A 23,745-nucleotide genomic window follows, 5' to 3' on the forward strand; every position below is an offset into this window, starting at 1 on the left:
AATAGAGATTGTTTTAGTTGAGCAGTAACAAATAGAGATTGTTTTAGTCAAACAGTAACAAATAGAGATTGTTTTAGTCAAACAGTAACAAATAGAGATTGTTTTAGTTGAGCAGTAACAAATAGAGATTGTTTTAGTTGAGCAGTAACAAATAGAGATTGTTTTAGTTGAGCAGTAACAAATAGAGATTGTTTTAGTCAAACCGTAACAAATAGAGATTGTTTTAGACAAACGGTAACAAATAGAGATTGTCTTAGTTGAGCAGTAACAAATACAGATTGTTTTAGTTGAGCAGTAACAAATAGAGATTGTTTTAGTTGAGCAGTAACAAATAGAGATAGTTTTAGTTGAGCAGTAACAAATAGAGATTGTTTTAGTTTAGCAGTAACAAATAGAGATTGTTTTAGTTGAGCACTAACAAATAGAGATAGTTTTAGTTGAGCACTAACAAATAGAGATTGTTTTAGTTTAGCAGTAACAAATAGAGATTGTTTTAGTTTAGCAGTAACAAATAGAGATTGTTTTAGTTTAGCACTAACAAATAGAGATTGTTTTAGTTTAGCAGTAACAAATAGAGATTATTTTAGTTGAGCACTAACAAATAGAGATTGTTTTAGTTGAGCAGTAACAAATAGAGATTGTTTTAGTCAAATCAAATCAAATCAATTGTTTTAGTCAAACAGTAACAAATAGAGATTGTTTTAGTTGAGCACTAACAAATAGAGATTGTTTTAGTTGAGCACTAACAAATAGAGATTGTTTTAGTCAAATCAAATCAAATCAATTGTTTTAGTCAAACAGTAACAAATAGAGATTGTTTTAGTTGAGCAGTAACAAATAGAGATTGTTTTAGTCAAACAGTAACAAATAGAGATTGTTTTAGTCAAACAGTAACAAATAGAGATTGTTTTAGTCAAACAGTAACAAATATAGATTGTTTTAGTTGAGCAGTAACAAATAGAGATTGTCTTAGTTGAGCAGTAACAAATAGAGATTGTCTTCGTTGAGCAGTAACAAATAGAGGTTGTTTTAGTTGAGCAGTAACAAATAGAGATTATTTTAGTTGAGCACTAACAAATAGAGATTGGTTTAGTCAAACAGTAACAAATAGAGATTGTTTTAGTTGAGCAGTAACAAATAGAGATTGTTTTAGTTGAGCAGTAACAAATAGAGATTGTTTTAGTTGAGCAGTAACAAATAGAGATTGTTTTAGTCAAACCGTAACAAATAGAGATTGTTTTAGACAAACGGTAACAAATAGAGATTGTCTTAGTTGAGCAGTAACAAATACAGATTGTTTTAGTTGAGCAGTAACAAATAGAGATTGTTTTAGTTGAGCAGTAACAAATAGAGATTGTTTTAGTTGAGCAGTAACAAATAGAGATTGTTTTAGTTTAGCAGTAACAAATAGAGATTGTTTTAGTTGAGCACGAACAAATAGAGATTGTTTTAGTTGAGCAGTAACAAATAGAGATTGTTTTAGTCAAACAGTAACAAATAGAGATTGTTTTAGTCAAACAGTAACAAATAGAGATTGTTTTAGTCAAACAGTAACAAATATAGATTGTTTTAGTTGAGCAGTAACAAATAGAGATTGTCTTCGTTGAGCAGTAACAAATAGAGATTGTCTTCGTTGAGCAGTAACAAATAGAGATTGTTTTAGTTGAGCAGTAACAAATAGAGATTATTTTAGTTGAGCACTAACAAATAGAGATTGGTTTAGTCAAACAGTAACAAATAGAGATTGTTTTAGTTGAGCAGTAACAAATAGAGATTGTTTTAGTTGAGCAGTAACAAATAGAGATTGTTTTAGTTGAGCAGTAACAAATAGAGATTGTTTTAGTCAAACCGTAACAAATAGAGATTGTTTTAGACAAACGGTAACAAATAGAGATTGTCTTAGTTGAGCAGTAACAAATACAGATTGTTTTAGTTGAGCAGTAACAAATAGAGATTGTTTTAGTTGAGCAGTAACAAATAGAGATAGTTTTAGTTGATCAGTAACAAATAGAGTTTGTTTTAGTTTAGCAGTAACAAATAGAGATTGTTTTAGTTGAGCACGAACAAATAGAGATAGTTTTAGTTGAGCAGTAACAAATAGAGATTGTTTTAGTTGAGCAGTAACAAATAGAGATTGTTTTAGTCAAACAGTAACAAATAGAGATTGTTTTAATCAAACAGTAACAAATAGAGATTGTTTTAGTCAAACAGTAACAAATATAGATTGTTTTAGTTGAGCAGTAACAAATGGAGATTGTCTTCGTTGAGCAGTAACAAATAGAGATTGTCTTCGTTGAGCAGTAACAAATAGAGATTGTTTTAGTTGAGCAGTAACAAATAGAGATTATTTTAGTTGAGCACTAACAAATAGAGATTGGTTTAGTCAAACAGTAACAAATAGAGATTGTTTTAGTTGAGCAGTAACAAATAGAGATTGTTTTAGTTGAGCAGTAACAAATAGAGATTGTTTTAGTTGAGCAGTAACAAATAGAGATTGTTTTAGTCAAACCGTAACAAATAGAGATTGTTTTAGACAAACGGTAACAAATAGAGATTGTCTTAGTTGAGCAGTAACAAATACAGATTGTTTTAGTTGAGCAGTAACAAATAGAGATTGTTTTAGTTGAGCAGTAACAAATAGAGATAGTTTTAGTTGAGCAGTAACAAATAGAGATTGTTTTAGTTTAGCAGTAACAAATAGAGATTGTTTTAGTTGAGCACGAACAAATAGAGATTGTTTTAGTTGAGCAGTAACAAATAGAGATTGTTTTAGTCAAACAGTAACAAATAGAGATTGTTTTAGTCAAACAGTAACAAATAGAGATTGTTTTAGTCAAACAGTAACAAATATAGATTGTTTTAGTTGAGCAGTAACAAATAGAGATTGTCTTCGTTGAGCAGTAACAAATAGAGATTGTCTTCATTGAGCAGTAACAAATAGAGATTGTTTTAGTTGAGCAGTAACAAATAGAGATTGTTTTAGTCAAACCGTAACAAATAGAGATTGTTTTAGACAAACGGTAACAAATAGAGATTGTCTTAGTTGAGCAGTAACAAATACAGATTGTTTTAGTTGAGCAGTAACAAATAGAGATTGTTTTAGTTGAGCAGTAACAAATAGAGATAGTTTTAGTTAAACAGTAACAAATAGAGATTGTTTTAGACAAACGGTAACAAATAGAGATTGTCTTAGTTGAGCAGTAACAAATACAGATTGTTTTAGTTGAGCAGTAACAAATAGAGATTGTTTTAGTTGAGCAGTAACAAATAGAGATAGTTTTAGTTGAGCAGTAACAAATAGAGATTGTTTTAGTTTAGCAGTAACAAATAGAGATTGTTTTAGTTTAGCACTAACAAATAGAGATTGTTTTAGTTTAGCAGTAACAAATAGAGATTATTTTAGTTTAGCACTAACAAATAGAGATTGTTTTAGTTTAGCAGTAACAAATAGAGATTATTTTAGTTGAGCACTAACAAATAGAGATTGTTTTAGTTGAGCAGTAACAAATAGAGATTGTTTTAGTCAAATCAAATCAAATCAATTGTTTTAGTCAAACAGTAACAAATAGAGATTGTTTTAGTTGAGCACTAACAAATAGAGATTGTTTTAGTTGAGCACTAACAAATAGAGATTGTTTTAGTCAAATCAAATCAAATCAATTGTTTTAGTCAAACAGTAACAAATAGAGATTGTTTTAGTTGAGCAGTAACAAATAGAGATTGTTTTAGTCAAACAGTAACAAATAGAGATTGTTTTAGTTGAGCAGTAACAAATAGAGATTGTTTTAGTTGAGCACTAACAAATAGAGATTGTTTTAGTCAAAGTAACAAATAGAGATTGTTTTAGTCAAACAGTAACAAATGGAGATTGTCTTAGTTGAGCACGAACAAATAGAGATTGTTTTAGTTGAGCAGTAACAAATAGAGATTGTTTTAGTTGAGCAGTAACAAATAGAGATTGTTTTAGTCAAAGAGTAACAAATAGAGATTGTTTTAGTCAAACAGTAACAAATAGAGATTGTTTTAGTCAAACAGTAACAAATAGAGATTATTTTAGTCAAACAGTAACAAATAGAGATTGTTTTATTTTAGCAGTAACAAATAGAGATTGTTTTAGTTTAGCACTAACAAATAGAGATTGTTTTAGTTTAGCACTAACAAATAGAGATTGTTTTAGTTGAGCAGTAACAAATAGACATTGTTTTAGTTTAGCAGTAACAAATAGAGATTGATTTAGTTTAGCAGTAACAAATAGACATTGTTTTAGTTGAGCAGTAACAAATAGAGATTGTTTTAGTTGAGCAGTAACAAATAGAGATTGTTTTAGTTGAGCAGTAACAAATAGACATTGTTTTAGTTGAGCAGTAAGAAATAGAAATTGTTTTAGTTGAGCAGTAACAAATAGACATTGTTTTAGTTGAGCAGTAACAAATGTATATATTTGCGCCCATCTTAGTGAACTAATCCATCACGGAGGCCTAGACTGAAAGCCAATTTATGCTTGATCCAGAAATGTGGTGGTAGGCTCCAGATGGAGGGTGTGAGCCTCCAGAGGCCAAATCCAGCTCCGTACCACATCGCCATGTACCTCCCAATTTTGTAACAATGCAGAGGATAGCACCGCATTGACATGATTGGTTGACGGTAGGTGGGGGCGGTACATCCTGTAGAAAACACAAACTCACTTCTTTGACAACAGCTCTGCACTACTCTGCGAAGCACAAGAAGAATGAATGCCCTGACGTCTGCCGAGGCAGTATCACAGTAAATGCTGCATGGCCAATGCAGACGTCGGATTGACCATGCACCCAGATGCACAATGCACTTCTCTCTCCAGAATGCGCTCTCTCCCACCAATTTGTGCACATTCATTGTTTCATAACTTCATTGTGTGAATTGTTTGATTGTTAGTGTATATCAATTCCCCATGACATATATCACCAGTCGTACATTTATCGTTAATTCCTGTAATTTCTCATCCACAATGTTTGTTACTTTGGTTACGATACTTTCTGTTAATGCATTCAATATTATCTTCCCGTTCTCATTGTTGGAGTGGACACATTGTTTGCAGAGCACACAACCTATGCTACACTTGTGAGAAACAAGTTTTGGTTTATTTCATTCCATTTGCGAATTTTGTCAATTTAGTCATTGTCTTTTGTTTGGAGTTCTCCTGTCAATGTTGAGTAAGGACGAGCAGGCATAGAAGTAGGCCTATAGGCTACCTGACCTGATTATACATAGAAGTAGGCCTATGGCTACCTGACCTGATTATACATAGAAGTAGGCCTATAGGCTACCTGGCCTGATTATACATAGAAGTAGGCCTATGGCTACCTGACCTGATTATACATAGAAGTAGGCCTATAGGCTACCTGACCTGATTATACATAGAAGTAGGCCTATGGCTACCTGACCTGATTATACATAGAAGTAGGCCTATAGGCTACCTGGCCTGATTATACATAGAAGTAGGCCTATAGGCTACCTGACCTGATTATACATAGAAGTAGGCCTATGGCTACCTGACCTGATTATACATAGAAGTAGGCCTATGGCTACCTGACCTGATTATACATAGAAGTAGGCCTATAGGCTACCTGGCCTGATTATACATAGAAGTAGGCCTATAGGCTACCTGACCTGATTATACATAGAAGTAGGCCTATAGGCTACCTGACCTGATTATACATAGAAGTAGGCCTATAGGCTACCTGACCTGATTATACATAGAAGTAGGCCTATAGGCTACCTGACCTGATTATACATAGAAGTAGGCCTATAGGCTACCTGACCTGATTATACATAGAAGTAGGCCTATAGGCTACCTGACCTGATTATACATAGAAGTAGGCCTATGGCTACCTGACCTGATTATACATAGAAGTAGGCCTATAGGCTACCTGACCTGATTATACATAGAAGTAGGTCTTTAGGCTACCTGACCTGATTATACATAGAAGTAGGTCTTTAGGCTACCTGACCTGATTATACATAGAAGTAGGTCTATAGGCTACCCGACCTGATTATACATAGAAGTAGGCCTATCGCTACCTGACCTGATTATACATAGAAGTAGGTCTTTAGGCTACCTGACCTGATTATACATAGAAGTAGGCCTATAGGCTACCTGACCTGATTATACATAGAAGTAGGTCTTTAGGCTACCTGACCTGATTATACATAGAAGTAGGCCTATAGGCTACCTGACCTGATTATACATAGAAGTAGGCCTATAGGCTACCTGACCTGATTATACATAGAAGTAGGTCTTTAGGCTACCTGACCTGATTATACATAGAAGTAGGCCTATAGGCTACCTGACCTGATTATACATAGAAGTAGGCCTACAGGCTACCTGACCTGATTATACATAGAAGTAGGCCTATGGCTACCTGACCTGATTATACATAGAAGTAGGCCTACAGGCTACCCAACCTGCGCGTAAATGTAGGCATATAAATGCTCCCATTTGGAGATCTGATAGTATTTCTGATTGGCTTAACGCACCACCACTAATGACCTGTGGAGCTTTTCAAAGTAATGTTTTCTTCACCTCGAGCAAGCAAACAAGGTTTGTTTTTACATCCATTGAGAATTGCAATAGTTCCTTAATGTATTTTTAAAATCATTCCAGTTCTCTCCCTTTCGATTACCACTCAGCATGAAAGGGAAAGAATGTTATGCTCTGATCTAATGGAAACGTCATAAAATGGCCTATCTGATTACTTCTTATCAGTACTTGACTTGGACTGAAATAGGGTATGGTGCTCATTTTGGGTGCTGGTACTGTTTATATTTAGGTGCAGGAACAGGAGCAGATCCACAATACTATTGATTCTATAAGAGGAACAGGAGCTCAAGCAGTAGAACATTTGAGGTGCTGGTACTCGGCTCTGGTGACCTCCTGCCCAAGTCAAGCACTGCTTCTTATCCCTTGTGCAAATAGCCTCCAGCTGTGTCTGTCCCGAGCTCACTGGTCCAGGAAACAGAGGGCCCAGAATATTTTATACAATGTTGCAAGTTCGCTAGCAAAAGCTTTGGGCTGTAACCAAGTTAATAGTTGATACAATGTTTCAAATTCGTTGCAGACAGGCCATGCGTAGCCAATGTGATTCATAGGATATTTATTTTCATCAGGATATGTTCTACCTGCAGGCTGCAATGTTTTTATTTATTGGCTTTATGTAGGCTGTTTCAACATAGTTGACAATGGCAATAGAAGTTACTTTTTAGGTTTGTGTCATTTTCATTTAGATTTTAATAGAATTTTGATTAACCACATGACAATGATTTTGAGATATGAAGACCTTATTATAAATTAAATGAAACTGTTTCACGGAAATGTGCATGTGAAAACAATAACTGGCACACAGATCGGTAGAATTGGTAAGATAAATTGTCATTCCATAGGAGAAAAGTTGCTGACTCCTCATGTAGCCTATTACCGGCAACTTCAGGAGAGGAATGGCAGAATCTTCGAAAGCCAACAGGAGCGGGAGGAGAATAGTTGGGCCAGGTTTTTTTCTTCTGGTTATCTAGATCTCTGGCGCCCTCTTGAGGCATTTGTTTATTTCATAAAACCGTCAACTTAAAGCATCAGACAAGCTCAATACATATTGTTGATTTTATTAAAACACATAGGGTGTGCATATATGGAAAAATACACTTTTAAAACAGACAACATTTGGTTGGTCAAGATATTTTTGAGTTGGGGACAGCCCCACTACAGTCCAACCAGCTGCCTTCTGTAACATGTTGTGTGTTTGTGTGTGTTCCCACAGGTCAGATCTCGGTAGACGGCTTTGCCAAGTACCTGAGTAGTGAAGAAAACAGCATCATCCCCCCAGAGAAGCTGGACCAGAGTGAAGACATGACCCTACCACTGCCTCATTACTTCATCAACTCCTCCCACAACACATACCTCACAGGTAGGCCTATTCTTTAATGTCTTTATTTTTTGTACTGTGATAACTAATAAGTAACACATGATCATATATGGTTGTTTGACCCTTTCAAAATTCTTGCAGTGGGGTTCCTTTCTGTCCTGTGCACCTTAGGTGCTTATCCAAACAGCACCCTCAAAATTTATTCAGACTGGAATTCAGGCTAACTAGCCTATAGCAGCAATAATCTATTCAAATCTATTCCGGGGAGGGGGAGTGTGTGAAAATCTCTCAAGTGAATTGAATTTCTCCCACAAGGGGAATGTCAAATAATGAAAATAGAAATGGTCATCAAAACAGTTCTAAAAACAGTTCTAATAAATGCAACACTTGGATAATAGATGAAGATACTCCAAACGTGTTGATTCATTTTGTATCCATCACGTATTCAATGAATTATAGTACATAAAACATTTTGGGGATTCAGGTTTTACATGTATTGTAAAATGTCCCTGTTTTTTAAATATTTTTAGAATGCAGTCATATATACATTTTGTAATTGTATCAGGTATTTATATTATATTTTGCGTTAAAATAATGAAAATGGTATGCGCCTCATTTTCTTAAATACTCTGGGTCTATTTGCATATATGACAACATTTACATAAAGGGGTGGAACAGGGCTGCAACAACAAACACTTGTTCTGTCTACCCAACCTGAACTCACCTGTTCTGTCTCCCCAACCTGAACTCACCTGTTCTGTCTACCCAACCTGCACTCACCTGTTCTGTCTCCCCAACCTGAACTCACCTGTTCTGTCTCCCCAACCTGCACTCACCTGTTCTGTCTACCCAACCTGCACTCACCTGTTCTGTCTACCCAACCTGCACTCACCTGTTCTGTCTACCCAACCTGAACTCACCTGTTCTGTCTACCCAACCTGCACTCACCTGTTCTGTCTACCCAACCTGCACTCACCTGTTCTGTCTACCCAACCTGCACTCACCTGTTCTGTCTACCCAACCTGCACTCACCTGTTCTGTCTACCCAACCTGCACTCACCTGTTCTGTCTCCCAACCTGCACTCACCTGTTCTGTCTACCCAACCTGAACTCACCTGTTCTGTCTCCCCAACCTGCACTCACCTGTTCTGTCTACCCAACCTGAACTCACCTGTTCTGTCTCCCCAACCTGAACTCACCTGTTCTGTCTACCCAACCTGCACTCACCTGTTCTGTCTACCCAACCTGAACTCACCTGTTCTGTCTACCCAACCTGCACTCACCTGTTCTGTCTACCCAACCTGAACTCACCTGTTCTGTCTACCCAACCTGAACTCACCTGTTCTGTCTACCCAACCTGAACTCACCTGTTCTGTCTACCCAACCTGAACTCACCTGTTCTGTCTCCCCAACCTGAACTCACCTGTTCTGTCTACCCAACCTGAACTCACCTGTTCTGTCTCCCCAACCTGAACTCACCTGTTCTGTCTACCCAACCTGAACTCACCTGTTCTGTCTCCCAACCTGAACTCACCTGTTCTGTCTACCCAACCTGAACTCACCTGTTCTGTCTACCCAACCTGAACTCACCTGTTCTGTCTCCCCAACCTGAACTCACCTGTTCTGTCTACCCAACCTGAACTCACCTGTTCTGTCTACCCAACCTGCACTCACCTGTTCTGTCTACCCAACCTGCACTCACCTGTTCTGTCTACCCAACCTGCACTCACCTGTTCTGTCTACCCAACCTGCACTCACCTGTTCTGTCTACCCAACCTGCACTCACCTGTTCTGTCTACCCAACCTGCACTCACCTGTTCTGTCTACCCAACCTGCACTCACCTGTTCTGTCTACCCAACCTGCACTCACCTGTTCTGTCTACCCAACCTGCACTCACCTGTTCTGTCTACCCAACCTGCACTCACCTGTTCTGTCTACCCTACCAGCACTCACCTGTTCTGTCTACCCTACCAGCACTCACCTGTTCTGTCTACCCAACCTGCACTCACCTGTTCTGTCTACCCAACCAGCACTCACCTGTTCTGTCTACCCAACCTGAACTCACCTGTTCTGTCTACCCAACCTGCACTCACCTGTTCTGTCTACCCTACCTGCACTCACCTGTTCTGTCTACCTACCTGCACTCACCTGTTCTGTCTACCTACCTGCACTCACCTGTTCTGTCTCCCCAACCTGAACTCACCTGTTCTGTCTACCCAACCTGAACTCACCTGTTCTGTCTACTCTACCTGAACTCACCTGTTCTGTCTATTCTACCTGCACTCACCTGTTCTGTCTACCCTACCTGCACTCACCTGTTCTGTCTACTCTACCTGCACTCACCTGTTCTGTCTACTCTACCTGAACTCACCTGTTCTGTCTACCCAACCTGAACTCACCTGTTCTGTCTACCCAACCTGAACTCACCTGTTCTGTCTACCCAACCTGCACTCACCTGTTCTGTCTACTCTACCTGCACTCACCTGTTCTGTCTACTCTACCTGTACTCACCTGTTCTGTCTACTCTACCTGAACTCACCTGTTCTGTCTACTCTACCTGAACTCACCTGTTCTGTCTACCCAACCTGAACTCACCTGTTCTGTCTACTCTACCTGAACTCACCTGTTCTGTCTACTCTACCTGAACTCACCTGTTCTGTCTACTCTACCTGCACTCACCTGTTCTGTCTACTCTACCTGCACTCACCTGTTCTGTCTACTCTACCTGCACTCACCTGTTCTGTCTCCCCAACCTGAACTCACCTGTTCTGTCTACCCTACCTGAACTCACCTGTTCTGTCTACTCTACCTGAACTCACCTGTTCTGTCTACTCTACCTGCACTCACCTGTTCTGTCTACTCTACCTGTACTCACCTGTTCTGTCTACTCTACCTGAACTCACCTGTTCTGTCTACTCTACCTGAACTCACCTGTTCTGTCTACCCAACCTGCACTCACCTGTTCTGTCTACTCTACCTGCACTCACCTGTTCTGTCTACTCTACCTGAACTCACCTGTTCTGTCTACTCTACCTGAACTCACCTGTTCTGTCTACCCAACCTGAACTCACCTGTTCTGTCTACTCTACCTGCACTCACCTGTTCTGTCTACTCTACCTGCACTCACCTGTTCTGTCTACTCTACCTGAACTCACCTGTTCTGTCTACCCAACCTGAACTCACCTGTTCTGTCTACTCTACCTGCACTCACCTGTTCTGTCTACTCTACCTGAACTCACCTGTTCTGTCTACTCTACCTGAACTCACCTGTTCTGTCTACTCTACCTGAACTCACCTGTTCTGTCTACCCAACCTGAACTCACCTGTTCTGTCTACTCTACCTGAACTCACCTGTTCTGTCTACTCTACCTGAACTCACCTGTTCTGTCTACTCTACCTGAACTCACCTGTTCTGTCTACCCAACCTGCACTCACCTGTTCTGTCTACTCTACCTGTACTCACCTGTTCTGTCTACTCTACCTGAACTCACCTGTTCTGTCTACTCTACCTGAACTCACCTGTTCTGTCTACCCAACCTGAACTCACCTGTTCTGTCTACTCTACCTGTACTCACCTGTTCTGTCTACTCTACCTGCACTCACCTGTTCTGTCTACTCTACCTGCACTCACCTGTTCTGTCTACTCTACCTGAACTCACCTGTTCTGTCTACTCTACCTGAACTCACCTGTTCTGTCTACCCAACCTGAACTCACCTGTTCTGTCTACTCTACCTGCACTCACCTGTTCTGTCTACTCTACCTGAACTCACCTGTTCTGTCTACTCTACCTGAACTCACCTGTTCTGTCTACCCAACCTGAACTCACCTGTTCTGTCTACTCTACCTGCACTCACCTGTTCTGTCTACTCTACCTGAACTCACCTGTTCTGTCTACTCTACCTGCACTCACCTGTTCTGTCTACTCTACCTGAACTCACCTGTTCTGTCTACCCAACCTGAACTCACCTGTTCTGTCTACCCAACCTGAACTCACCTGTTCTGTCTACTCTACCTGCACTCACCTGTTCTGTCTACCCTACCTGAACTCACCTGTTCTGTCTACTCTACCTGCACTCACCTGTTCTGTCTACTCTACCTGTACTCACCTGTTCTGTCTACTCTACCTGAACTCACCTGTTCTGTCTACTCTACCTGACTCACCTGTTCTGTCTACCCAACCTGCACTCACCTGTTCTGTCTACTCTACCTGAACTCACCTGTTCTGTCTACTCTACCTGCACTCACCTGTTCTGTCTACCCAACCTGCACTCACCTGTTCTGTCTACCCTACCTGCACTCACCTGTTCTGTCTACCCTACCTGAACTCACCTGTTCTGTCTACTCTACCTGAACTCACCTGTTCTGTCTACTCTACCTGCACTCACCTGTTCTGTCTACCCAACCTGAACTCACCTGTTCTGTCTACTCTACCTGAACTCACCTGTTCTGTCTACTCTACCTGAACTCACCTGTTCTGTCTACTCTACCTGAACTCACCTGTTCTGTCTCCCCAACCTGAACTCACCTGTTCTGTCTACCCAACCTGCACTCACCTGTTCTGTCTACCCAACCTGAACTCACCTGTTCTGTCTACCCAACCTGAACTCACCTGTTCTGTCTACCCAACCTGCACTCACCTGTTCTGTCTACCCAACCTGAACTCACCTGTTCTGTCTACCCAACCTGAACTCACCTGTTCTGTCTACCCAACCTGAACTCACCTGTTCTGTCTACCCAACCTGCACTCACCTGTTCTGTCTACCCTACCTGAACTCACCTGTTCTGTCTACCCTACCTGCACTCACCTGTTCTGTCTACCCTACCTGCACTCACCTGTTCTGTCTCCCCACCTGAACTCACCTGTTCTGTCTACCCAACCTGCACTCACCTGTTCTGTCTCCCCAACCTGAACTCACCTGTTCTGTCTACCCAACCTGCACTCACCTGTTCTGTCTACCCAACCTGCACTCACCTGTTCTGTCTACCCTACCTGCACTCACCTGTTCTGTCTACCCACCTGAACTCACCTGTTCTGTCTCCCCACCTGAACTCACCTGTTCTGTCTACCCAACCTGAACTCACCTGTTCTGTCTACCCAACCTGAACTCACCTGTTCTGTCTCCCCAACCTGAACTCACCTGTTCTGTCTACCCTACCTGCACTCACCTGTTCTGTCTACCCAACCTGCACTCACCTGTTCTGTCTCCCCAACCTGAACTCACCTGTTCTGTCTACCCAACCTGAACTCACCTGTTCACTGTCTACCCAACCTGCACTCACCTGTTCTGTCTCCCCACCTGAACTCACCTGTTCTGTCTACCCAACCTGCACTCACCTGTTCTGTCTACCCAACCTGAACTCACCTGTTCTGTCTACCCAACCTGAACTCACCTGTTCTGTCTACCCTACCTGAACTCACCTGTTCTGTCTACCCAACCTGAACTCACCTGTTCTGTCTACCCAACCTGCACTCACCTGTTCTGTCTACTCTACCTGCACTCACCTGTTCTGTCTACTCTACCTGAACTCACCTGTTCTGTCTACTCTACCTGCACTCACCTGTTCTGTCTACCCAACCTGCACTCACCTGTTCTGTCTACCCAACCTGCACTCACCTGTTCTGTCTACTCTACCTGAACTCACCTGTTCTGTCTACTCTACCTGAACTCACCTGTTCTGTCTACCCAACCTGAACTCACCTGTTCTGTCTACTCTACCTGAACTCACCTGTTCTGTCTACTCTACCTGAACTCACCTGTTCTGTCTCCCTACCTGAACTCACCTGTTCTGTCTACCCAACCTGAACTCACCTGTTCTGTCTACCCAACCTGAACTCACCTGTTCTGTCTACCCAACCTGAACTCACCTGTTCTGTCTACCCAACCTGAACTCACCTGTTCTGTCTACCCAACCTGCACTCACCTGTTCTGTCTACCCAACCTGCACTCACCTGTTCTGTCTACCCAACCTGCACTCACCTGTTCTGTCTACCCAACCTGAACTCACCTGTTCTGTCTACCCAACCTGCACTCACCTGTTCTGTCTACCCAACCTGCACTCACCTGTTCTGTCTACCCAACCTGAACTCACCTGTTCTGTCTACCCAACCTGAACTCACCTGTTCTGTCTACCCTACCTGCACTCACCTGTTCTGTCTCCCCTACCTGCACTCACCTGTTCTGTCTACCCAACCTGCACTCACCTGTTCTGTCTACCCAACCTGCACTCACCTGTTCTGTCTACCCAACCTGCACTCACCTGTTCTGTCTACCCAACCTGCACTCACCTGTTCTGTCTACCCACCTGCACTCACCTGTTCTGTCTACCCAACCTGCACTCACCTGTTCTGTCTACCCAACCTGCACTCACCTGTTCTGTCTACCCACCTGCACTCACCTGTTCTGTCTACCCAACCTGCACTCACCTGTTCTGTCTACCCACCTGCACTCACCTGTTCTGTCTCCCTACCTGCACTCACCTGTTCTGTCTACCCAACCTGAACTCACCTGTTCTGTCTACCCAACCTGCACTCACCTGTTCTGTCTACCCAACCTGCACTCACCTGTTCTGTCTACCCAACCTGCACTCACCTGTTCTGTCTACCCTACCTGCACTCACCTGTTCTGTCTACCCAACCTGCACTCACCTGTTCTGTCTACCCAACCTGCACTCACCTGTTCTGTCTACCCACCTGCACTCTGAACTCACCTGTTCTGTCTACCCAACCTGCACTCACCTGTTCTGTCTACCCAACCTGCACTCACCTGTTCTGTCTACCCAACCTGCACTCACCTGTTCTGTCTACCCAACCTGCACTCACCTGTTCTGTCTACCCACCTGCACTCACCTGTTCTGTCTACCCTACCTGCACTCACCTGTTCTGTCTACCCAACCTGCACTCACCTGTTCTGTCTACCCAACCTGCACTCACCTGTTCTGTCTACCCACCTGCACTCACCTGTTCTGTCTACCCAACCTGCACTCACCTGTTCTGTCTACCCTACCAGCACTCACCTGTTCTGTCTACCCTACCAGCACTCACCTGTTCTGTCTACCCAACCTGCACTCACCTGTTCTGTCTACCCTACCAGCACTCACCTGTTCTGTCTACCCAACCTGCACTCACCTGTTCTGTCTACCCAACCTGCACTCACCTGTTCTGTCTACCCTACCTGCACTCACCTGTTCTGTCTACCCAACCTGCACTCACCTGTTCTGTCTACCCTACCAGCACTCACCTGTTCTGTCTACCCAACCTGAACTCACCTGTTCTGTCTACCCAACCTGCACTCACCTGTTCTGTCTACCCTACCAGCACTCACCTGTTCTGTCTACCCTACTCACCTGTTCTGTCTACCCAACCTGCACTCACCTGTTCTGTCTACCCAACCTGCACTCACCTGTTCTGTCTACCCAACCTGCACTCACCTGTTCTGTCTACCCAACCTGCACTCACCTGTTCTGTCTACCCAACCTGCACTCACCTGTTCTGTCTACCCTACCTGCACTCACCTGTTCTGTCTACCCAACCTGCACTCACCTGTTCTGTCTACCCTACCTGCACTCACCTGTTCTGTCTACCCTACCAGCACTCACCTGTTCTGTCTACCCTACCTGCACTCACCTGTTCTGTCTACCCTACCAACACTCACCCGTTCTGTCTACCCAACCTGCACTCACCTGTTCTGTCTACCCTACCTGCACTCACCTGTTCTGTCTACCCTACCTGCACTCACCTTTTCTGTCTACCCAACCTGCACTCACCTGTTCTGTCTACCCTACCTGCACTCACCTGTTCTGTCTACCCAACCTGCACTCACCTGTTCTGTCTACCCAACCTGCACTCACCTGTTCTGTCTACCCTACCAGCACTCACCTGTTCTGTCTACCCAACCAGCACTCACCTGTTCTGTCTACCCAACCTGCACTCACCTGTTCTGTCTACCCAACCTGCACTCACCTGTTCTGTCTACCCTACCTGCACTCACCTGTTCTGTCTACCCACCTGAACTCACCTGTTCTGTCTACCCTACCTGCACTCACCTGTTCTGTCTACCCAACCTGCACTCACCTGTTCTGTCTACCTACCTGCACTCACCTGTTCTGTCTACCTAACCTGCACTCACCTGTTCTGTCTACCCAACCTGCACTCACCTGTTCTGTCTACCCAACCTGCACTCACCTGTTCTGTCTACCCTACCTGCACTCACCTGTTCTGTCTACCCTACCAGCACTCACCTGTTCTGTCTACCCTACCAGCACTCACCTGTTCTGTCTACCCTACCTGCACTCACCTGTTCTGTCTACCCTACCAGCACTCACCTGTTCTGTCTACCCAACCTGAACTCACCTGTTCTGTCTACCCAACCTGCACTCACCTGTTCTGTCTACCCTACCAGCACTCACCTGTTCTGTCTACCCTACCTGCACTCACCTGTTCTGTCTACCCTACCTGCACTCACCTTTTCTGTCTACGCTACCAACACTCACCCGTTCTGTCTACCCTACCTGCACTCACCTGTTCTGTCTACCCTACCTGCACTCACCTGTTCTATCTACTCTACCTGCACTCACCTTTTCTGTCTACGCTACCAGCACTCACCTGTTCTGTCTACCCTACCTGCACTCACCTGTTCTGTCTACCCTACCTGCACTCACCTGTTCTGTCTACTCTACCTGCACTCACCTGTTCTGTCTACCCTACCTGCACTCACCTGTTCTGTCTACCCTACCTGCACTCACCTGTTCTATCTACTCTACCTGCACTCACCTTTTCTGTCTACCCTACCTGCACTCACCTGTTCTGTCTACCCTACCTGCACTCACCTGTTCTATCTACTCTACCTGCACTCACCTGTTCTGTCTACCCTACCTGCACTCACCTTTTCTGTCTACCCTACCTGCACTCACCTGTACTGTCTACCTACCTGCACTCACCTTTCTGTCTACCCTACCTGCACTCACCTGTTCTGTCTACCCTACCTGCACTCACCAGGGCTGTCTACCCTACCTGCACTCACCTGTTCTGTCTACCCTACCTGCACTCACCTGTTCTGTCTACCCTACCTGCACTCACCTGTTCTGTCTACCCTACCTGCACTCACCTGTTCTGTCTACCCTACCTGCACTCACCTGTTCTGTCTACCCTACCTGCACTCACCTGTTCTGTCTACCCTACCTGCACTCACCTGTTCTGTCTACCCTACCTGCACTCACCTGTTCTGTCTACCCTACCTGTACTCACCAGGGCTGTCTACCCTACCTGCACTCACCTGTTCTGTCTACCCTACCTGCACTCACCTGTGCTGTCTACCCTACCTGCACTCACCTGTTCTGTCTACCCTACCTGCACTCACCTGGTCTGTCTACCCTACCTGCACTCACCTGTTCTGTCTACCCTACCTGCACTCACCTGTTCTGTCTACCCTACCTGCACTCACCTGTTCTGTCTACCCTACCTGCACTCACCTGTTCTGTCTACCCAACCTGCACTCACCTGTTCTGTCTACCCAACCTGCACTCACCTGTTCTGTCTACCCAACCTGCACTCACCTGTTCTGTCTACCCAACCTGCACTCACCTGTTCTGTCTACCCAACCTGCACTCACCTGTTCTGTCTACCCAACCTGCACTCACCTGTTCTGTCTACCCTACCAGCACTCACCTGTTCTGTCTACCCTACCAGCACTCACCTGTTCTGTCTACCCAACCTGCACTCACCTGTTCTGTCTACCCTACCAGCACTCACCTGTTCTGTCTACCCAACCTGACTCACCTGTTCTGTCTACCCAACCTGCACTCACCTGTTCTGTCTACCCAACCTGCACTCACCTGTTCTGTCTACCCAACCTGCACTCACCTGTTCTGTCTACCCAACCTGCACTCACCTGTTCTGTCTACCCAACCTGAACTCACCTGTTCTGTCTACCCAACCTGCACTCACCTGTTCTGTCTACCCTACCAGCACTCACCTGTTCTGTCTACCCAACCTGCACTCACCTGTTCTGTCTACCCAACCTGCACTCACCTGTTCTGTCTACCCAACCTGCACTCACCTGTTCTGTCTACCCAACCTGCACTCACCTGTTCTGTCTACCCAACCTGCACTCACCTGTTCTGTCTACCCAACCTGCACTCACCTGTTCTGTCTACCCAACCTGCACTCACCTGTTCTGTCTACCCAACCTGCACTCACCTGTTCTGTCTACCCTACCAGCACTCACCTGTTCTGTCTACCCTACCAGCACTCACCTGTTCTGTCTACCCAACCTGCACTCACCTGTTCTGTCTACCCTACCAGCACTCACCTGTTCTGTCTACCCAACCTGCACTCACCTGTTCTGTCTACCCAACCTGCACTCACCTGTTCTGTCTACCCAACCTGCACTCACCTGTTCTGTCTACCCAACCTGCACTCACCTGTTCTGTCTACCCTACCAGCACTCACCTGTTCTGTCTACCCAACCTGCACTCACCTGTTCTGTCTACCCAACCTGCACTCACCTGTTCTGTCTACCAGCACTCACCTGTTCTGTCTACCCACCAGCACTCACCTGTTCTGTCTACCCAACCTGCACTCACCTGTTCTGTCTACCCAACCTGCACTCACCTGTTCTGTCTACCCAACCTGCACTCACCTGTTCTGTCTACCCAACCTGAACTCACCTGTTCTGTCTACCCAACCTGCACTCACCTGTTCTGTCTACCCAACCTGCACTCACCTGTTCTGTCTACCCAACCTGCACTCACCTGTTCTGTCTACCCAACCTGCACTCACCTGTTCTGTCTACCCAACCTGCACTCACCTGTTCTGTCTACCCAACCTGCACTCACCTGTTCTGTCTACCCAACCTGCACTCACCTGTTCTGTCTACCCTACCTGCACTCACCTGTTCTGTCTACCCTACCAGCACTCACCTGTTCTGTCTACCCAACCTGCACTCACCTGTTCTGTCTACCCTACCAGCACTCACCTGTTCTGTCTACCCAACCTGAACTCACCTGTTCTGTCTACCCAACCTGCACTCACCTGTTCTGTCTACCCTACCAGCACTCACCTGTTCTGTCTACCCAACCTGAACTCACCTGTTCTGTCTACCCAACCTGCACTCACCTGTTCTGTCTACCCTACCTGCACTCACCTGTTCTGTCTACGCTACCTGCACTCACCCGTTCTGTCTACCCTACCTGCACTCACCTGTTCTATCTACTCTACCTGCACTCACCTGTTCTGTCTACTCTACCTGCACTCACCTGTTCTGTCTACCCTACCTGCACTCACCTGTTCTGTCTACCCTACCTGCACTCACCTGTTCTGTCTACTCTACCTGCACTCACCTGTTCTGTCTACCCTACCTGCACTCACCTGTTCTGTCTACCCTACCTGCACTCACCTGTTCTGTCTACTCTACCTGCACTCACCTTTTCTGTCTACCCTACCTGCACTCACCTGTTCTGTCTACCCTACCTGCACTCACCTGTTCTATCTACTCTACCTGCACTCACCTGTTCTGTCTACCCTACCTGCACTCACCTGTTCTGTCTACCCTACCTGCACTCACCTGTTCTGTCTACTCTACCTGCACTCACCTGTTCTGTCTACCCTACCTGCACTCACCTGTTCTGTCTACCCTACCTGCACTCACCTGTTCTGTCTACTCTACCTGCACTCACCTGTTCTGTCTACTCTACCTGCACTCACCTGTTCTGTCTACCCTACCTGCACTCACCTGTTCTGTCTACTCTACCTGCACTCACCTGTTCTGTCTACCCTACCTGCACTCACCTGTTCTGTCTACCCTACCTGCACTCACCTGTTCTGTCTACCCTACCTGCACTCACCTGTTCTGTCTACCCTACCTGCACTCACCTGTTCTGTCTACCCTACCTGTACTCACCTGTTCTGTCTACACCTGCACTCACCTGTTCTGTCTACCCAACCTGCACTCACCTGTTCTGTCTACCCAACCTGCACTCACCTGTTCTGTCTACCTACCTGCACTCACCTGTTCTGTCTACTCTACCTGCACTCACCTGTTCTGTCTACTCTACCTGTACTCACCTGTTCTGTCTACCCTACCTGCACTCACCTGTTCTGTCTACTCTACCTGCACTCACCTTTTCTGTCTACCCTACCTGCACTCACCTGTTCTGTCTACCCTACCAGCACTCACCTGTTCTGTCTACCCTACCTGCACTCACCTGTTCTATCTACTCTACCTGCACTCACCTGTTCTGTCTACTCTACCTGCACTCACCTGTTCTGTCTACTCTACCTGCACTCACCTGTTCTGTCTACCCTACCTGCACTCACCTGTTCTGTCTACCCTACCTGCACTCACCTGTTCTATCTACCCTACCTGCACTCACCTGTTCTGTCTACTCTACCTGCACTCACCTGTTCTATCTACTCTACCTGTACTCACCTGTTCTATCTACTCTACCTGCACTCACCTGTTCTGTCTACTCTACCTGCACTCACCTGTTCTGTCTACCCTACCTGCACTCACCTGTTCTGTCTACTCTACCTGCACTCACCTGTTCTGTCTACCCAACCTGCACTCACCTGTTCTGTCTACCCTACCTGCACTCACCTGTTCTGTCTACCCTACCTGCACTCACCTGTTCTGTCTACTCTACCTGCACTCACCTGTTCTGTCTACTCTACCTGCACTCACCTGTTCTGTCTACTCTACCTGCACTCACCTGTTCTGTCTACCCTACCTGCACTCACCTGTTCTGTCTACTCTACCTGCACTCACCTGTTCTGTCTACCCTACCTGCACTCACCTGTTCTGTCTACCAACCTGCACTCACCTGTTCTGTCTACTCTACCTGCACTCACCTGTTCTGTCTACCCAACCTGCACTCACCTGTTCTGTCTACCCTACCTGCACTCACCTGTTCTGTCTACTCTACCTGCACTCACCTGTTCTGTCTACCCAACCTGCACTCACCTGTTCTGTCTACTCTACCTGCACTCACCTGTTCTGTCTACCCAACCTGCACTCACCTGTTCTGTCTACCCACCTGCACTCACCTGTTCTGTCTACCCTACCTGCACTCACCTGTTCTGTCTACTCTACCTGTACTCACCTGTTCTATCTACCCTACCTGCACTCACCTGTTCTGTCTACTCTACCTGTACTCACCTGTTCTATCTACCCAACCTGCACTCACCTGTTCTGTCTACCCTACCTGTACTCACCTGTTCTGTCTACCCTACCTGTACTCACCTGTTCTGTCTACCCTACCAGCACTCACCTGTTCTGTCTACCCTACCTGCACTCACCTGTTCTATCTACCCAACCTGCACTCACCTGTTCTGTCTACCCTACCTGCACTCACCTGTTCTGTCTACCCTACCAGCACTCACCTGTTCTGTCTACCCTACCAGCACTCACCTGTTCTGTCTACCCAACCTGCACTCACCTGTTCTATCTACTCACCTGCACTCACCTGTTCTGTCTACCTACCTGCACTCACCTGTTCTGTCTACCCTACCTGCACTCACCTGTTCTGTCTACCCTACCTGCACTCACCTGTTCTGTCTATTCAACCTGCACTCACCTGTTCTGTCTACCCTACCTGCACTCACCTGTTCTGTCTACCCAACCTGCACTCACCTGTTCTGTCTACCCTACCTGCACTCACCTGTTCTGTCTACTCTACCTGCACTCACCTGTTCTGTCTACCCAACCTGCACTCACCTGTTCTATCTACTCTACCTGCACTCACCTGTTCTGTCTACCCTACCTGCACTCACCTGTTCTGTCTACCCAACCTGTACTCACCTGTTCTATCTACTCTACCTGTACTCACCTGTTCTGTCTACCCTACCTGCACTCACCTGTTCTATCTACCCAACCTGTACTCACCTGTTCTGTCTACCTACCTGCACTCACCTGTTCTGTCTACCTACCTGCACTCACCTTTTCTGTCTACCCTACCTGCACTCACCTGTACTGTCTACCCTACCTGCACTCACCTGTTCTATCTACTCTACCTGCACTCACCTTTTCTGTCTACCCTACCTGCACTCACCTTTTCTGTCTACCCTACCTGCACTCACCTGTTCTATCTAGTCTGCCTCATTAATTACTGTTGTTGTCATGTTCTCTTGCATAATTTAACAAGAGTTGCAATAGCAGGATACCATTGGATCAACATGTTTACACCGATCTAAACATACTTTACATTGTTTGCGAGATCAGACATAATACTTTTATACTATATAATACTATAATTTGAGTGTTCATTTCTGGAAGTTGCTTTCATTTCAACACATTTAATTTGTCAACATTTCACTGTATCAAATTATGACTTTTTTCCAATTCAACAAAAAACAAACACCCTTTAAAATAAAGTTCTCTTTCTTCTCTTTGTTGTGATGTAAGTGTCGAGATGATGTGTTAAATCCCAGACGAAGTAGCGTTCTTATAGACAATGTATTCTATTAAGCCAATTTCTGTCATCGGGGTGTTTGACAGGGCAATACGAAAACACTTCCGCCACCGTGACTTTAACAGGAAAAAATGACCCAAGCAAGAGTATGAAAGAGTACCACAGGAATAGAATGAGAGCAATCAATCCAACGAGATTTAAGTGCACCCCTCAAACACCCCGGAAATTCAGTGAGGAGCTCAGGGGTGCCTTCTGAAGTGACACACACACACATACCCACATACACTCACAGACACAGTGGTGATATGCAGTGGTAATACGATGCTGATGTAGAGAGAACTGCTTTGTTAATGGAGAAAGTGCTCTGCTCTGTGGAATGTAGTGCTGCTCGTAACTCTAATGACTAATGTGCCTAATGAGAGCGTGAGATGTGTGGGAATGTCTCATCTTGACACAGTAGGAAGAGAATAAATTAGTTAAATCATGTGGTTAACTGTCTTTAAAAGAAGAATCTGTTAAGTGTTTTGTGTGTGTGTGCGTGTGCGTGTGCGTGTGCGCGTGTGTGTGTGTGTGTGTGTGTGTGTGTGTGTGTGTGTGTGTGTGTGTGTGTGTGTGTGTGTGTGTGTGTGTGCGTGTGTGTGTGTGTGTGTGCGTGTGCGTGTGCGCGTGTGCGTGTGCGTGTGTGTGTGTGTGTAGCGGGTCAGCTGGCAGGTAACTCGTCGGTAGAGATGTATCGGCAGGTCCTCCTGTCAGGTTGTCGCTGTATCGAGCTGGACTGCTGGAAGGGACGCACCACCGAAGAAGAACCTGTCATCACACACGGATTCACCATGACAACTGAAATCTCCTTCAAGGTAAACTGTCTGGAACCAGAGAGTTAGTAGAGACAGATGGAGATGGAGGGAGAGGGAGTGTAATGCTGCGGGTGTCGTGGGTGTGGAGTCAGACGCAGGAGACAGAGAGTGCAAGGCTGTGCTCTTTTAATGCACCACAGGGTGCTCACAATAATAATGGCCCCAAACACGGGGAAGGAGAAAGGTACAACTGAAATTTCACGACCAGGAACAAACACGTTCCTCTACTATAGAGCCGAAGGTTACAATCATTAATCCCGCACAACAACCAGGCGGGCCGGCTGTCTAATAAAGACAAACTAATCATTCACCAACAGGTGCTACCAATAAACATACAAGGGGGGGGAGACAATCAGTGGCAGCTAATAGGCCGGTGACGACGACCACCGAGCGCCACCCGACCGGGAAGGAAAACCACCCTCGGTCGGACTCGTGACAGGGAGATGGGGAGGGATGGAGAAAGAGTGAGTGGAAGCGAGACAATGGGCATGGAGGAGGAGGGAAAAAATAGGGAGAAGGGAGGGAAAGAGAGAAGGAAGGAGGGGAGAGGGAAGGAGAGAGAAGGAAAGAGGGGAGTGGGAGGGAGAGAGAGAG

The 23,745-nt window shown here is 45.1% G+C and overlaps 1 protein-coding gene across 4 annotated transcripts in view; it reads left to right on the forward strand.

Moving 5' to 3' along the window:
* The window catches only part of LOC118386625 (1-phosphatidylinositol 4,5-bisphosphate phosphodiesterase beta-1-like), a 345,345-nt gene that overhangs the window by 237,374 nt on the left and 84,226 nt on the right, over positions 1-23,745 (forward strand). For all 4 annotated transcript variants that reach the window (XR_008140981.1, XM_052523947.1, XM_052523948.1 and 1 more), the window contains exons 10-11: positions 7,788-7,934; positions 22,994-23,151. Coding sequence is in view for 3 of the 4 variants with exons in the window: in XM_052523947.1 (XP_052379907.1) it covers positions 7,788-7,934; positions 22,994-23,151 (305 nt within the window). In the remaining variant the exon portion in view is untranslated. The remainder of the gene's footprint in view (positions 1-7,787; positions 7,935-22,993; positions 23,152-23,745) is intronic.

This window comes from Oncorhynchus keta, chromosome 8 (genome assembly GCF_023373465.1).
Source record: "Oncorhynchus keta strain PuntledgeMale-10-30-2019 chromosome 8, Oket_V2, whole genome shotgun sequence".
Taxonomy (NCBI): domain Eukaryota; kingdom Metazoa; phylum Chordata; class Actinopteri; order Salmoniformes; family Salmonidae; genus Oncorhynchus; species Oncorhynchus keta.